At 36.5% G+C, this 17,297-nt stretch overlaps 1 protein-coding gene across 1 annotated transcript; it reads left to right on the top strand.

Moving 5' to 3' along the window:
- The first annotated feature begins 757 nt into the window (after nucleotides 1–757).
- On the top strand, nucleotides 758–16,475 carry LOC149078446 (uncharacterized). Its single transcript, XM_089240548.1, has 2 exons — nucleotides 758–1,071; nucleotides 13,478–16,475. Exons 1-2 carry the CDS (start codon nucleotides 903–905, stop codon nucleotides 14,227–14,229), a joined length of 921 nt encoding a protein of 306 aa, XP_089096674.1. The 5' UTR covers nucleotides 758–902; the 3' UTR covers nucleotides 14,230–16,475.
- Nucleotides 16,476–17,297: the final 822 nt, after the last annotated feature.

Genomic DNA, 17,297 nt, shown 5'->3' with positions numbered 1-17,297 from the left:
TGTAAGTGTAAATGTGTGACCCTAATGTATTCATGTTGTCAGAGTTGTGCGTGTTTTGTGTTCTTTATGATGCTGTCACCTGTCTTACATATTTTGAAGTGAAAATGGTGAATGCTTGAATTTTTTCATACCATGCAAGTATCGTGTTGAAGGTATGGAGGGTTATCCCAAGGCGAACGTGTTTCACTGATAGAGCAGTGCTGTCAGAGATATGACGTAGCCTCGAAACCACCTAAAAATACCCTTTATAGGCACCTTTGTCACAACTATTCAGGCAGCCCTGGTTTATGGCGTAGAAGAAGAATTTCAAAAACAGTCACGTCATTCACGAAAAGATTCAGATGATTATGCATTTCTTCGCTTAGGCTGATCGTGGGATTATTATCATAGGCGGAAATAGACTTGGAAGTCTGCGGGGGGGGGCACGATGATGATGATGTCAATTCATATATATACATTAGATCAGTCGACTCCACCTTTGACGATGCCCTCCATGCCCCCCCCCCCCCCGTATCTCCGCCCATGATTATTATACGACTACTTGCAATCGGTATTTTTTTTGAAATTTTCAGTTTTTCACGTCTTTGATGGCTTTGTGTTTAGCAAACTTTCTATTGGATTGATTTTTGTTTTTTATTCAAGCTCAAATTATTGTCTATTGTCTTGGCGAGGAACTCAACTTCTACTCCGTCGCCAAAGCTCCTCTTCCGGACTTTTACAGGCAAACCTCTGGCTGAAGGAAAGAGACGGGGAAGGGTTTGGAGAGAGATTGGCAAGGTCTCTCTCTCTTGCTGCCTTTGGAAGAGAATATGCAACGGAAGGAGAGAGATAAGGCGTAAGGAAAACCGGCGGGGAAAATACTTCCAGAAGCAGATCCAGTTCCCACCACCACGCTCGACATAATGGACGGCAGCGACAGCCTGGAATTCCAAGTCCGGCTCATGAAACCTGAGGATATCCCTCAGGTGATCGATATCTGGAAAGAAACGGGACTCGCCGAGAGCACGGACACTGTGCACACTTGGTATAAGATTGACCCCGATGGTTTCTTCGTGGCTGCTAATGACGATGGTGAGAAAAATTGAATTGTAAACAAACATGCACAGACACATGCTTTGATTTTCAACTATTTTAATTGACGATTTCATGTGAAATAATTCAATATAAATCTCGCATAAATTTAAATTCAACTTTAATGAACCTTTCTAATTTTTTCAACTGAAAATAAATGAATTTTAAATTTTATACAATACATATTTCCAATCATATTATTACGTTTAAATACAGTAGAAGTCCGTTATAACGAGTGATACGCAAGTGATTTTCAAATAGCCAATGCTAAAGGCAGTAAAAATACTCGGTTATAGAGAGTTGAATATAAGGAAATATTCGTTACAACTTCAAACCGATTCTCAAAAATGATAGTTTTTCCTCCTCTCTGAGGTCCTTCTAACAAAGACACTGAGAAAAGCCAAATTTATTTAACCACCTCTCTCTTCCTATTTTTGGGCTTCCCCACTAAAAATATGCACAAATCATCATACTGTATGATGATATTGTTCGACTTTTGTCTCTCTCAGTGACAACTTACTACAGGACCAGAACTTGCAGTTCAAAGTAATTTCTGAATGGCTGAAAAAGTCATGCCAAAAAGCTCTCAGATTTGTGGGGAAATGTTGACGAGTTCATGGAGCCATGGAAGTGAGCAGTGATATAAGAATTTCGAGACTTTTAATTGTTCAGTTGGTCGACTAAATCGATTTGATAATACAAAATTTCTACGCAAAAATATTTCGGAGAATCAACTTGCTGTGAGAAAATCAATTTCACGACTAGAGTTCTGTTGAAAAAATTTTTCGTTTCATTCCATTGAGTTTCTGCTTCAGTATGATTCTATGAGCAGAACTGATAGTTTGAAATTTGCTATAAAATAGCACAGCAATGGTTAATTACATTCATTTTATTTTCATAATATAGCTGAAATAGTATAATAATAAATGTATCAAAATACTAAAAAAAGAGAGCATAGAAATATTTTATGCTATATAATTCATTACGGGTCTGTGAGACACCAACCTGTGTATTTACACCTAAAGAACATTTTCTCACCCATGCACTGGAGGGTTAAGAAGAAGAAACAACACTGCGGTCATGTGTGTGAATAAGAAGAATTCGCTAATTTTGTGCGTAAAATACGCCACCAGTATTTATTCCGCTGTTTGATTCTATAATATGAATGAAAAAGATTAGACTTTTATTGACCGTCAAACCGGAAGATACCCAGACCACATCGCCATATGGCAATATCGGCTCGTTGTCCTCACGACTGGATACCTCTGGCAATTTATTTATAAAAAAACATGCATTACAAAATATGTATTACAATCATTAAGTAATCATCAAGTAAATTAGTAACCATGATTTTTTTTGGGGAACCTCATGTATCGTGTGATAAAAAAAAATTTAAGAAAAAAACTATTTTTTTTTTGGTTTTAAAAAATTTATTTCTGTTTGTGGTCATGGAAGAAAAAGAATTTCAGATTTAAAAATTAGGATAAAATTTCCAAAAATTTTATTTTTGAAAAGTCATAAAAAATTAAATTTCTCTCCCGTTGTAAACAATTTTCAAAAAATACTATAACACTCATTAGACTTTTAAATTTCCAAAACCAATAATTTCATACAAAAATTTGCATGAAAATCGATTCAAAAATCTTTTTAAACAAAGCGTTTTGCAAATGCAACGCCAGTCAGAAATGGGCCAAGAGAAAAAATTTATACTTGAATTTCGAGGAATTAAAATTTGTTTTATTCACATTATTTAATTTGTGAATTGATTAGTTGTGTTGAATTAATTAATTTTATGTATAGTAAGTATCACAATTTATATAGGGAACAAAAAAGTTTAGCCTCCGAGAGACTCCAATTCATTTGTGCACAAACTTTATGGCTCGGGGAGCCATATTTTTTGTAGAGAATTACTTTTGCGAGAAGTATATGAGCTGAATTACTTCTCTTCGTAGACTAAATATCAATGAAAAACACTGATAGAATTAATTTTATCATCATCGATTGGTGCTGAAGTGGTTGTCAATCGATGCTGCATGGTTATAATTGAACTAAAACCAATAATGCATTATACAGGGTGTCTTGTAAGTCCAAATTCGACCGTTATCTCATCAACCGTTAGTTCTAGTAGTTACTTCAAAGTTTAAAAAAAAACACTCAAAATGTGTTCAAAAATCTCCCACGACCAGTTTTGAGAGTGAAAATACAGTGTGTTAAAAATAAAAACAATTTAAATCTTTATATGGCTCCCTCTCCTCTAACGCCCAAGTAAAAAGAAAATTGTTTCCCTGTCGCCCTTAAGGCTAACAAAAAAGTTCCACGTTTCTAAGTAGAACATTTGCTGAGATACTTTAATTTAAAAGTCGGTGGAGGGGGGGGGGAGATTGGAAAGAACAGCATAAACTAATGATTAACGCTTTTTTCCCCCATTTATGCTGTTCTTTCGCAACTTTTCTCGGATTTTGAATTCTAATATCTCAGTGAATATAGTACTTAGAAACGTGGATTTTTTTTCCAGGAAAGACCGGACAAAACCTTTCTAATTGGAAGCTAGAGAGGAAAGGAAAATCATATAAAAATTTAGATTTTTTTTTTATTTTGTGACACACTGTATTTTCACTCTTAAAACTGGAACAGGGAGATTTTTAAACCATTCTGAGCATTATTTTAAATCCAAACCATACCTCTACGACGAACGGTTGATGAGATAGAGGCCGTATTTGGACTTGGACAGTGCACCGTATTTGGACAGTGCACCCTGAATAATATTATCTCTTATGAATATATATTACATTCAACCTCAGTTCCTGAAGAGTATTTGAAATTAATGATACATTTTTGAAAATGCTTCGCTCGTGGCTTTGTCGGAGTTTGTGCTCTCATGCTTCAAATTTCGTTTCATCGATCCTATTTTTTCCCCCTTGGTATTTATGACACCTCAATTTGGTCACCTTCGTATCCTCCACATCCCGGTACGGGATCTCACCCGAACTTTTGATAGATCCCTTCTCTTCTCTCACAGGAAATATATCAGAAGGTTACTGACTGCACATAAAAATTTAAAGAGAAAGGCAAATTTACGGATCCCAGTTCCAGAGCCTTATCGGGAGGAGGGGGGAGCTCATGGTCATCTTTGCAAAATTATATGGGATAAATTAAGCCACGTATGACCACAATTTGTGAACAACTTTGAAGCATAGATAACCGAGACACTAACGACTAGAGCCCATTTTTACTCTTTTTGCAAAAATACGTACCTTTTTTGAATTTTACCTGCCATAAATGTCTATTTCGATATTGTTTTTTTTTAATATTTATTTATGGGTGAATTTTAGAGGCTTTGTCCTGTAGAACTTAGATACTTTTAGTATTGGGAACTACAAAAAAGAATTTTTGTGCTTAAAATCTTCAACCTTTAGTATGAATTCAGGATGCTCGGTCGATTGCCATCAAAAAATTAGTTTGAATTTTCGTGGTCTTACCGACAGGTCGATTGCCCTCAGTCTGATGTTCGTCAATGTAGGTGATGAGGGGGATTTCTCGAAACTTACTAAAGCTTTTCGTCTTTTTCAATTTCAAAATAGGACGAAATTTCTCTAATAATATGTGATAATGTTGCTCTCTATAGGGAATTTTCAACTTTATATCAAATTTTATATAATTATTCAGTAATCATATGTAAAAGTTATGCGCAATTCGGTTAAGAAATTGGAAGAGAGATCAAAAAAATTTGTTAATGCGTATAGCCAGAGAATGAATGTTTTCATTAGCGTCCCCTGATGTTGATTTGGGACACTAATTTCTGAATTGATTCAAGATCCGATCAGCCTTCTGAGCATTATATCTAAGCTGTTTGAACGTATTCTTCTTGTACGATTCAATAACTATCTCGAATCTTCTAATTTTCTTCGTCCTGAGCAGCATGGATTCAGAAGGAACCACTCCTGTGTCACACAGCTGCATCGAGTCGTAGAATTCGCAATACAAGCCTTCAACCACAAGGAATTCACCTGCGCAATGTGCTTTGACATTAGCAAGGCGTTTGACAAGACGAATCACGTAACTCTGTTGGCCAAGCTTGTTGAATACGGTTTTCCTGACCACTACGTGTTGTTCTTCAACAGCTATCTTAAAGACAGGCATTTTCTGGTGAAAAATGGAAATGCTTGTTCTTCTCTTTGTCCAGTAAGAGCCTCGGTTCCCCAAGGATCAGTTCTTGGGCCTCAGCTCTTCTCTATCTACATTAATGACTTCCCTGCCCCCCTCCCGCCCCAAATGGGCATACTAGGACTCTTTGCAGATGATGCAATTATTATCACCAATAACAGAAAATCTGATAAATGCAGAGAAACTCTTCAGGAAACTCTGGAGGAGGTTGAAGACTGGTGTGAGGATAATGCTGTTGAGCTTAATCATGCCAAGTGTCAGTTCATCTGGCTAACAAGAAGAACCAAATTCAGTAGAGCACCAATCTACCTGGGCAGAGAAGCCATAAGACCTGTGAAGGAAGTGAAATATTTGGGATGTATTCTAAACCAAGCATTATCCTTCGTTCCTGAAATAAATCACGTAAGAACTAAGGCTACCCAAACCATGGGAATGATGTCACGCATTACATTTCCAAGTGCAAGACTAACTCTTAAAAACAAAGTCATATTGTTTAAATCAATCATTAGACCTATGATGACCTACGCCGCCCCAGTATGGGCTCATGTTTCAAAAACCAACATGCAGCGTCTGCAAAGTCAACAGAATAAAATACTGAGAACTCTTGTGCGTGCCCCAAAGTACATCAGAGGGGCTGAAATTAGAAAAGACCTGAAGATTCCAACCATCCTCAGCTACATCCAACAAATCTCAGAGGATCACTTTGAAAGGATGAGGAACTCAGAATACGAGCATCTGAGAGAGCTGGTCGATTACAACCCACGTCAAAGACTAAAATTTCTCAGGCCTAAAAACGCGCTGCACGTGCCATGGTCGGTGCGTTAGGGTCTGAACTACTGAGCTGTATAATCTTTGTCTATCTATCATAATATTTTTGTACTTTTAATTTGCTACCGAAATTATCGATCAACTCTATTGCATAGAGTGGCATTGTGGTTTGATGCACATGACTGATCTTGCACTGCACCAATTTGTATAATTTCGGCTAACACACTTGTTTTTCTATTACTTCTTTTGCATGTCAGATTTTTTTTTCTCTCATTAATGCATTATGTAACATGTTGGTGAACTGTACATAAGTGATTTCATTTTTGTGTCCATTATAATATACATTTATCGCATAATATGTATATGTGTATATGTATGTGTGTATATGTGTGTGTGTGTGTGTGTGTGTGTGTGTGTGTGTGTGTGTGTATATATATATATATTTTTTTTTTTTTTTTTTTTTTTTTTTTTTTTTTTTTACTATTCTGATGGTAGCATTTATCGGACTGTATGTTTTTTTTTTTTTCTATTAACTTACAAGCACTTCACATCTACACAAACTTGTCTATAACCCCCTTCATAGCTAGCATGTGCAGTCTGTAAGTCGCCAGGCAGCCCCTTTGGGCTGGGCAGCGACGAGAAAAATTAAATTCTGTCTGTCTGTCTGTCTGTCTGTGCCTATATGAAGCTGTATGTGAGTTCCCCACAACAAAGCCAACGGACAACAAAATAACCTTCCAAGTTTTTTCAGAACTTGATCATAGGAAGGTAACAAAAATTTTTGATGACAAAAAATTCAGATATTATACTTATCAAACAAATAGCAACAGAACCTTAAAGTTTGTCATCAGAGGGTTACCTGCAAATGTTAACCCCCTTGACATTAAAGCAGACATTGAAAGGCAGGGTATACCAGTGGTCAAGGTTTGTAATATGAAAAATTATTCAAATAGGAGACCTTTCCCACTTTTTTTGGTAGAAGTTTTGATTGAACATAAACATTTTGCTAATCTAACATGCATAGGGGACATCAACATTAGTATCGAAAGATACAGAGGAATACAGTCTCCCTTGCAGTGTAGGAACTGTCAGAAGTACGGGCACAGCAGTTATTTTTTTAGGGACCTCCCTGCGTGTGCATTTTGTTCAGGGTCGCATGAGACTCGGAATTGTACTCATAAAGCTGATAAATCTAAATTGAAGTGTCTTTTATGTGGTGGCCTCACACGGCTACATATTCTGGATGTAGTGCTACACCTGAAGTGCCAGGGAAAAAAGGCAGGATTTTTGAATCTAAACTGCCTGTATCACTTAGGGGCCCTTCGATGGAAGAATTTCCAACTCTCCCTTGTCAAGATGAAGACAACTTTAACATAGGGCACAGTTCATTATTCATAAGATCTACTAACAACACAAACATTACACCTAATTCTGATAAAACACATGACAGAAACATGGAATCTGAAATTTCAGAACTAAGGAAAAAAACAAGAATTTTTGCATAATACTGTTAGGAAAGGGCAACATCCCTTAGGACGAGGTAAAGTGATTAAATCAATTGATGATATTTACCGAGAATCGCATCAAAAGTTGTATAAAAATGTGATGAACCAGCTTATTATATACACAGAAGAGCTGGACATGAGTGACATCGACATGGTCAATGATCATAGCTATCATACCTCAAATGAGGAAGTGGACTTTTCTAATCAAAATGCTATCTCGCTGGCTAAAAAAACACATGGTGATCATTCCAACTCTGATAACCTGTCTAAAAATTGCACGGACACCGAAAATTTAATCAACAATTTTGGAAAATTGTTGGAAGGGGCTAACATTGACAAAAACAAGATTCAACAAATACTCTCAGTTTTGATTACTATTCTAGTATCGTCTAACAATAGCTCAAACAATTGATGCTCCTCCCAGGCCACTCATTGTAATGGCCTGGAATGCTAATAGCCTTAGAGGCTCTAAACACTTATTCACTCAAATGCTTTTTGATTATCAAGTAGATATTGCACTTATCAATGAAACTTGGTTCCTTCCCAGCACGGTTTTCAACATAGGTGGTTATCAATGCGTCCGACGGGATCGACTACATAACCGGGGGGGGGGGGGAGGAGTCTGTATATTTATTAAAAATTGTATTCCCTATCAACAAATTATTCTTTCTGAGTCTACTGATATTGAAGCTGTGGCGGTCTCTATTCATTTAAATAGAGTATCAATGGACTTTTGTGCAATTTATAAACCGCCTAATAACAGCTTGGACTTAAATTTGTTAAAAGAAATATTCAACACCAGCTCACCTGTTCTAGTAGCAGGTGACTGGAACTGCAAGTCATCTCTGTTTTTCTCGAAGTCAACAAATAGAAATGGTAAAATTCTTAGGAAATTCTGTATTGACAATTTTCTTCAAGTAATCTCTTCCCCTCAGCCAACTCATTTCCCTGGCCAAAACAGAGGAGCGCCTGATGTCATTGATTTTGGTCTGGCAAAAAATTTTTTGTACGATATACAAATGTATACTAAGGCAATTTTGTATTCTCCTCAGAATCCCCTGTTCTTCAACATTGACTTTTTAATACCCAGAAAAAGACTTTTGGTAAATCACATTGACTGGAATGCTTATAATGACAGACTTTCTTCAACCGCACTAAACACTGTTAATAACCCAAACAGTGATGACATTGACCAAGCTGTTGATAATTTGACCCATCTTATTAATGACTCAATTAAAGCCTCTTCTACTCAAAAAATCAAATCTGAGAATCAATTTGGTTTGCCTAAAGAAATTTTGGATAAAATTAGGCATAAAAACAAAGTTAGGAAAAAGTGGCAGAGGTACAGAGGTGCCTTAGACAGAATAATTTTAAACAGACTCCAAAAGGAGATCAAAAAAGAAGTTGCATCTCACATCAATGACCGTTTTTCTGACTTTGTGGGTAATGCTACAGCAGAAAACGGCAATTTATGGAAAGCTTGGCGGATATGTAAGCCCAAAACTACACGAATTAACAAAATTAAAAAGACAGACAACACAATTGTTTACACAGATCAGGAAATTGCGGAAGCATTCGCAACTACTTATGAAGGGCAATTTTCACCCAATAGGAATCAGCCTAACAATACTAAATTACGGCTTCGTAGAAAAGTCGCACAATTTATTCACTTTCACACAAATAATTCTACATGTCACATGGATCTAACAACTAATGATGAAATCAGCTCAATCATCAACTCATTGGATGTCAAGAAAGCACCAGGTGCTGATGAAATTAGCAATAAGGCCTTGAAGTGCCTGCCAGAAAATATCATTACTCACATAACAGAAATTTTCAACAGTGCTTTAACATTAAATTATTTTCCAACACCTTGGAAATATTCTGTAATAAAAACAATTCACAAAGCTGGGACTGACCCACTTATGGCACAAAACTTCAGACCAATAAGTTTACTGAGCAACTGGAGTAAAATCTTTGAAAAGATTGTCGTAAATAGACTTACACAATTCATCAATGAAAATCATTTAATTAGACCCGAACAACACGGGTTTCGGCCTGATCACTCTTGTGTGACACAGCTGGTTAGAGTCTCAGAGTTCATAAATGAAGCTTTTAACAATTTTGATTTTGTGGCTGCATCATTCTTAGACATAGCACAAGCATTTGACCGTTGTGATTATGCTACATTGCTTTCCAAATTCATTGACTTAAATATGCCTCCGCATATGGTCATATTCTTCCATCACTACCTTTTAGGTCGAACTTTTCAAGTAAAAATTCAAAATACACTTTCTTCAATAAAACAAATTCTTGCCTCAGGGCAGTGTGGTGGGGCCACAACTGTTCCTGCTATACATTAATGACATACCTTGTCCCCAAAATGGCATAATATCTTTATTTGCAGACGACTGTGCAGTTTTGTGCAGTAGCAGGGATGCAAATCAGGCCTTCAACAATTTACAAGAAACCATGGATGAAATAGAATATTGGTGTGATGAATCTGCCATCCAACTGAATAGTGACAAATGCAAATTTTTATGGTTCACTAGACGTCGTAAAATACCGGACAGACGACTTCAAATTGGTACACAATCTTTAAGCCCTGTTAGACAAATAAAATACATGGGCTGTATCCTCAACAAAAATCTATCTTTCTCTTCACACATTGATCATGTAATAAACAAATCTAATAGAATTATGGGTATGCTCAATCGCATCACATTTCCACAGGCAAAACTTTCATTAAAGAACAAAATTATTCTTTTTAAATCCATAATAAGACCTACTCTACTCTATGCTTCGCCAGCTTGGGCGCATGCTTGTAAAACGAATATCAAAAAACTACAGACTATGCAGAACAAAATACTCAGAAGATTTGTTGGAGCCCCTTGGTTTGTTCGCGGAATAAACATCAGACAAGACTTGGACATACCTCACATATTCACATACATTAAGAAATTAAACAATGATCAATTCGAGCGAATGTTTAGTTCCCAATTCGAACATCTGAGGGAAATTGTTGACTATGATGCTGACTGCTTAAGGAAATATAGGAGGCCCAAACAAATTGGGCGCCTTACATGGGAGAATTTGTAAAGATGCTTTCTTCTACAAATCTCATTGTATACATACTATTTTAATACATAAATTCTCTCATTCAATTGTATATACTCACATTACTTGCGTACTATGTATCTATCCACTTTTGACATTTATTCGCATCTATTCGATTTGTATCTTCTCATTATTGAATTTTGTATAAACATATATATTTCCCAATTGAACTTGCATATTGAACTTGACCTGCATATGATGTACATTTGAAAAAGGTGTAAAAAAAAAAAGAGCGAGAAGATTCTTTTTGAACTTTGGATTGTTTTGCTTACATAAAATTTGTCAATAGTAAATCCCCATTAATTTCTGATGCACTGAGTTGAAACAGAACTTTATTACCTGTATTGCATTTTTGATGTTATTGCTGGGGTTTTTTGCGTCACGACTCCCATGTGATCTTTTTTCCCCCATTCCACTTGGAATAGATGTTGCTAGCTGCAGATTGTGTGACCTGCTTCTGTGAACTGTGATGACATTTGCCTGCTTATAGCCAGATCATGACTTTTAACCAATTTGACCAGTTCTTTTTACATACACTACACATTCATGCAAACACATATCTATCTACAAACATGTACACATTTTCTTCTTCACAGGCCTTCTTGGCCAGTTTTTATGCCGGCAGTTGGCCCCCGCGGGCTGGGAATCGGCTCAAAGTTCAATTCTGGTCTGGTCTGCCTATATATATTCTCTTCCTTCGGTTCAGAAATTTCCCATATATTATTATATATTCTCAATCTTTAACAATGATATATTCGGAATGACGAGAAGCACTGACTTCTTCATGGATTATTTTCCGAAAAAAGACTTTCCATGGCATTTCTTTTAGCGTCATTGTGGATTACTTGTCTCCTGAGATTATTTTCAGGCTCGTGGTTATGAACTTATTCCGTATTAGAAATTTCTCGCATCATTTTCATCGGCGTGGTCCAATTAATGCATTCGTTCGTTTTGAGACATTTATAATTAATACAGATTTTGAATTTTTTCCCTGGGCATACTGGAAACTAACTCCATATCTACAGAAATTAAGATTAATAAAAACGCAGTATTTTCTCTGGCAGTGTTTCTCAAAGTGTGTATTGCACCTCCTGGGGGCATCGTAGCAAGCTGGAGATATTGATTTGTGTGCCTATTTATGCTTTGAAGTGGTTCTTTTCTTATGGGAAAATATCTGTCAAAAAATTCTGCGAAGCCACAGATGAACCATTAATTTGGCAAGGGAACCGCAGATGACGAAAGTTTGAGAACCACTGTGCTATGGTATAAGTAGAACTCTGAGGAATAACTGAAAAATATCTCGGATGTAACTTGTTTTGGTCACCTTTATCAACAGTCGCATATTATAATGTTAAAAAATGCAAATACAAGGCCACAACAGGCAAAATGTCCACATGGAAGTCATATATGTTTAAAATACAGCAAACCCCCCCCCCCCCCCGAATTAAAAATGCAATTACGAAAACTATAAATAATATATATACATGATAAAATACTATACAATGCGCATAAAATAAAGGGTCCCATAAAGAAAGATTTTTCGCTTTTTATCAGAGTAAGGGTAATTTGTCTAATAATAATTTAGAAGAAGGGTTTATATACCTGCCATGTTAAAAAAAAGCAGGAGGTGAGGGTGAACGACCTGTCTTTGTGAACTTGAGGTGAGGACAACCGATTACTTTATCTGGAAAACAATTGAGCACGAGCGCATTAATTCTTAATTCTTATTATTAATTCTTATCAGTATGTCCCCCACCCATTTAACCACAAATGGGCGTAAGTGTCAGAGAGACAGGAAAATTGATGTGACAATGACTTTTCATTTCTGCTGTACAAAACCTTCAGATAGCTATCAACATACCGGCGAGTTCTCTTCAAGTTTGTTTAGACGAAGGCAACTCACGTATAAGAAAAGTTGAGAATAAGTCAGTTATTTTGTTTCCCCCATATGCTTCACGTAACATGTCTTACTCACACATCGCATAACATTGCAGATGAATAGCTGACGGATGACTGTCCTAATAGCCCATCAGTTAACGTCATATTTCCAACAAGGAGGGGATGGGAGCTGACAGGATTGTAGAGCGCATGTTGTTTTGATTTGATTTTTTCACACCATAAATAAATGCATTGCAAACGATAATCACAAGTTATTTTAGAAATGCAGAATCATCTCTAAAATTTGATAGATCTTTTTTTTTAAATCAATGCAAATCCGAATGCAAAGCTCAATCATGTGTCGTTCATATATTTTGAGGAACATATAGCATTATTATGAAAATGTTTTTTAAATAATTCCATATGAAAACGTTTCAGTTTTTATATAATTACTATGCGATTTCAGCTAGCAATATTTTGCATATCAGAAAATTAAAGATTAAGTATTCAATTAAATCAAACTCCAACCCAACCTTGAAGGATCACAAACATTTTTTTGACCTAACAATATCAACTTAGCTATTAATGCAGTTATTACTAAAACAGTAAATTCAGTGAGTGTAGTCAATTTGTTAGCCAATTTTCGGACCGTTAATATCGTAGCTTTTAGTTGCTATTCATTTTTTCCATTAATTATAAATGCCTTTTTAGTGCCTATTTAAGGAATTTTTAGTTCCTTTTTACCTGCATATTTTGACCATTATTAGTGCCTAAACTTTCAGGCTCTGCTAATGACTATTTTTGAAATCCTGTAAATTTGCCAAAAATTTCATCAAATGCATCAATGTCAAATTAACGTAAATTTTCATTAGAGGTGATATTTTGCAAGAGAAATGAGCTTTGCAATTTTGAATTTCTTTTGTCTCTCTTTACTCGTACAAAATAATGTTTATATTTTACATCTTATTTTTTAGGTGACGTTTATGGAATTTGCGCGTCGGTCATACTCAACGACGACTTGGCTTTCTTGGGACTCTACGCAGTCCGCCGCAAATATCGCAAGAGGGGCATCGGCGTCAGGATCTGGAAGATGGCCATCGAGCACGTTGGAAACAGGAACGCCGGTCTCAATTCTGTCCCGGAACATTTGCGCACTTACAGAGATCTCGCCGGTTTCCGGGTCGTTTCCAAATGGCAGACCATTGTTTGCGAGTCCACGAACGTCGACACGAGCTCCCTGACTCAATCGATAAGTGACGTGGAAGTCGAAACGGCCGACGACGATTCTTTACCGGATCTCATACAGTACGACCGCGGCGTCCACGGTTTCTACAGGTCCAAGATCGTTTCTTTGACTCTCAAGGAAAAAAATTGCCTGAATCTGATCGCGTACCACCAGAACAGCGAAAGCGACGGCCGGTACGTCTGCGGTTACGGCTGCATCAAGGAAAATATTCAAGGGACTGCTATGGTGGGTCCGCTGTACGCGGATAACGTAGAAGTGGCGGAGGTTCTGATGGTGAAACTGGTGAGTTCTTTCGAGATGGCGCGTGAGAATGGATTGACCATGGCTATAATTGACTGCAACGTCGATGCTCTGCTGCTAGCAGACAAGCTCGGATTACAGATGAAGACTAAGGTTCCGAGATGCTACGTCCGCGAAGAGGTCGACGTCGTTTTCGAAAAAGTATTCGGACATCATGCTTTGAATTTTTCAACGTTCTGAAGGCTTTGGGCTCATCAGCAACATGAATTAATCAAAATCGGAGACACTCGGCTTCTAGAGTTTTCATACACTAGTGTTACTTATTTTTCATAAGCGAGGTGTTAAATGCATCAAGGGATTTTTAATTTTAACCATACAAATTGTGCACATAATCTTTGCTTTTTTTCATTTTTATTTTGCGCCACTGATGTTCATGTAAATCATGAAATCAGATTTCTTATCATGCAAACAATTTTTTTGCTGAAGTTATTCCCAGTGAGCTCCCTGACCCCCCCCCCCCCATTTTATTCTGCATTTGAGTTTGGACTCCTCGAAATTTTGGGCAGTCTCATTTAAATGATAATGCTTAAAACACATTAAGCATTTATACAAATACAAAGGCCACAATCGGGGAATTGCGAAGTGGCTGAAAAAATATACCCATTAAAAATATGGATGACAAATATAACTAACATACAGCAACCAACAATATAAAACCATATATCTCGAAAATACTTAATAATATATAATACACTGCCCAGGGCCATAAATAGAGAAAGGCAGGGGCAACTGCCCCGGACGGCAAAATTTATGGTGCGGCAGTTTTAGGGGAAAACAAAGAACACCTTTACAAAATTACGAATTTTAAAGTCGTGTGGGGGGTGGAAAAATAATGTTTGCCCCGGACGGCTGAATTATGTTTGTTCCGGGCGGCAAAAATCGTAGTTACGGCCCTGTCACTGCCCATAAAAAATATGTATGGCTGTCTTATCTAAATATGGATGGTTTTAAGATTTACCCTAATATGTTTATGATGGGTTTTTTTTAAACATGTCAATTGTGTTAGAATCCACTACCCCGGGGGTAAGCTATTCCATTTATTGTAACCCTATTAGAGAAAAACTCCCTGCGACACCACAACCTGCAGTTGCCCTTTACCAATCGATACTGGCGTCCCCTTGTCGAAGCAATCGATTGACTATGTATCGATAACTCACGGTTCATTTTATCCATCCCGGTGAAAGTTTTAAACACTGTGGGAAAATTTTTAGATGATATCCCCAGACACCTGCGTTCCTCCATTGTAAACATATTCAAGAAATCGAGTCTTCTTCATAACTCAAGCCTTGTGTGCCAATAAGAGCACGCGTAATTCTCTGCACACACTCAGCCAGGTCTATGTCCCTCTGTTAGGTATGGTCTCCAAAACCTTACAACATACTCCAGTCCAGGACAAATTAAGCTTTTAGCATTAGATTTATTAAGCATTTAGAATTTCACATCTGAATTTATAAAATAATTAATTAACCATAATTGTTTTTGTTTTGTTCCACCACACGCGTTTCAATGTTGTATATCGAATTTTTGTTTAGAAATAATTATTAACACAAACCAATATTTGTAAAATGCAATAGTTGCATCGCTATACGCCATCAATATAAAAATCTTAATTACCCCATTGATTAGATAAATTCAGTACATAATTTTCAATGTATATACTTGCTGAAAAGAATTTTACCCCAAAGGGATAATATAGGAACATGTGCTTATAACATAAATAATAGAAAAAAGATAGAGTGTTTCTCTTCCTCGAATATTTTTTTTCGAAGTTGGAGGGGGGGGGGTAGGAGAGAAGCACTATCACCTGCAAAAAATCAGAAAAAATGTTCTTTTTTTGAAAAAAGGTGCGGCATTTCATAAAACATTGTTTCTCAACAGTTTCTCTAGTTTTCCGGAGGCCCCCGGGCCATGGGCCTATGCGTTAAGGGGGCACTGCTGTCTCGTAAAATACGGGTAGATCTTACGAACCTACACAAGTCGCTACTAAGTCGAACCTACTAGTCGAACGAACCTACTAAGTCGCTCTCCCGATACATCACTGTGGAACCGCGCATGATCTTGTTTCGTGGATCCACACAGTATAGAATCACTGCATTCAAGAAAGGGACTATCCTATTGCAAACAGCAACTGCAAAAATCTTAAACTAAAAACCGTCAGCTGACATTACATCCTTGCATTTTAAATATTTTATGAATTAAAAATATTTCCGTGCATTAATTGTTCAACTAAGTTCTTAATGTTAATTGTTCAACTAAGTTCCTAATGTTAATTATTCAACTAAGTTCTTAATATTAATTATTCAACTAAATTCTTAATGATGTTAATTATTCTATTAAGTTATCAGATGACCAACTATTTTTTATGGTACATGTGATCATATTCTGGTCGTATGAATATCCATGATATCGTATTATTTTATCCACACAAAAAAAAAAGCACTACCCAAGTTGAAAACATGCTTCATAAAATTTTATCATGCTTCTTCTTTTTGACGTGTAATATATTTTTTTATGCAGTATAAATATCACATAGTCGCATAATTGTGTTTTTCTATGACGAATAGTTTCTTGAATGTATTAACTATGAGTAGAAACTGAAACCATATTTATTGCAAGGGGCAACAAAAATTTATCTACGAATTTACATGTTTTAGATGTTAGAGAATGTCTTTTCTTTCATATCAGCACGAACGATATGCATTTTTATCAATTTGAAACGAGAACAGATGAGGTGCTGAAACAATCATGTAAGCACACCAATGAATAAAGTAAAATGTTATGGAGGAAAATTAGTATTCACTGATTATGTATATGTTTTACAGTGTCTGTGAAATAAAGCAAAAAAAAGAAGAAAACGGTATAAAAATCCATAATTTATGTTGTGATTCAAATGGGCTCTGATTTTTTCACTTCCTTGAAATGACAATTGAATGAAATAGAAAAAATTAATTTATTTATACCGTCCCTCGAAATTGAAAAAATATCAATTAGTACAATTTGTTGAGAAGACACCAACGAAAAAGGCAAATACACAAAAAATAATAAAAGTCCTAATTCATTTCAACACCAATGGGTGCCGTCTTCAGAGGAAAAATTTAACCACTAGTCTCGCTGACCGAGTTTCCCACTTGGGTTGAATACCAAATCTTATCGCTCGGTTGCTCAGCGGAAGAAGTACGTCTGTTCACTTCAAACGTCGTAGTCAGAATGAAGCTGTGACCCTGCGTGAGATATTAATGCAGCGTCCT

Source organism: Pholcus phalangioides, unplaced genomic scaffold (assembly GCF_987345545.1).
Source record: "Pholcus phalangioides strain wild (caught in Gottingen) unplaced genomic scaffold, Ppha-v1.0 ptg000013l_1, whole genome shotgun sequence".
NCBI lineage: Eukaryota > Metazoa > Arthropoda > Arachnida > Araneae > Pholcidae > Pholcus > Pholcus phalangioides.
The sequence above is the reverse complement of the archived record's forward strand: the minus strand, read 5'-3'. Positions and strand labels throughout refer to the sequence as shown.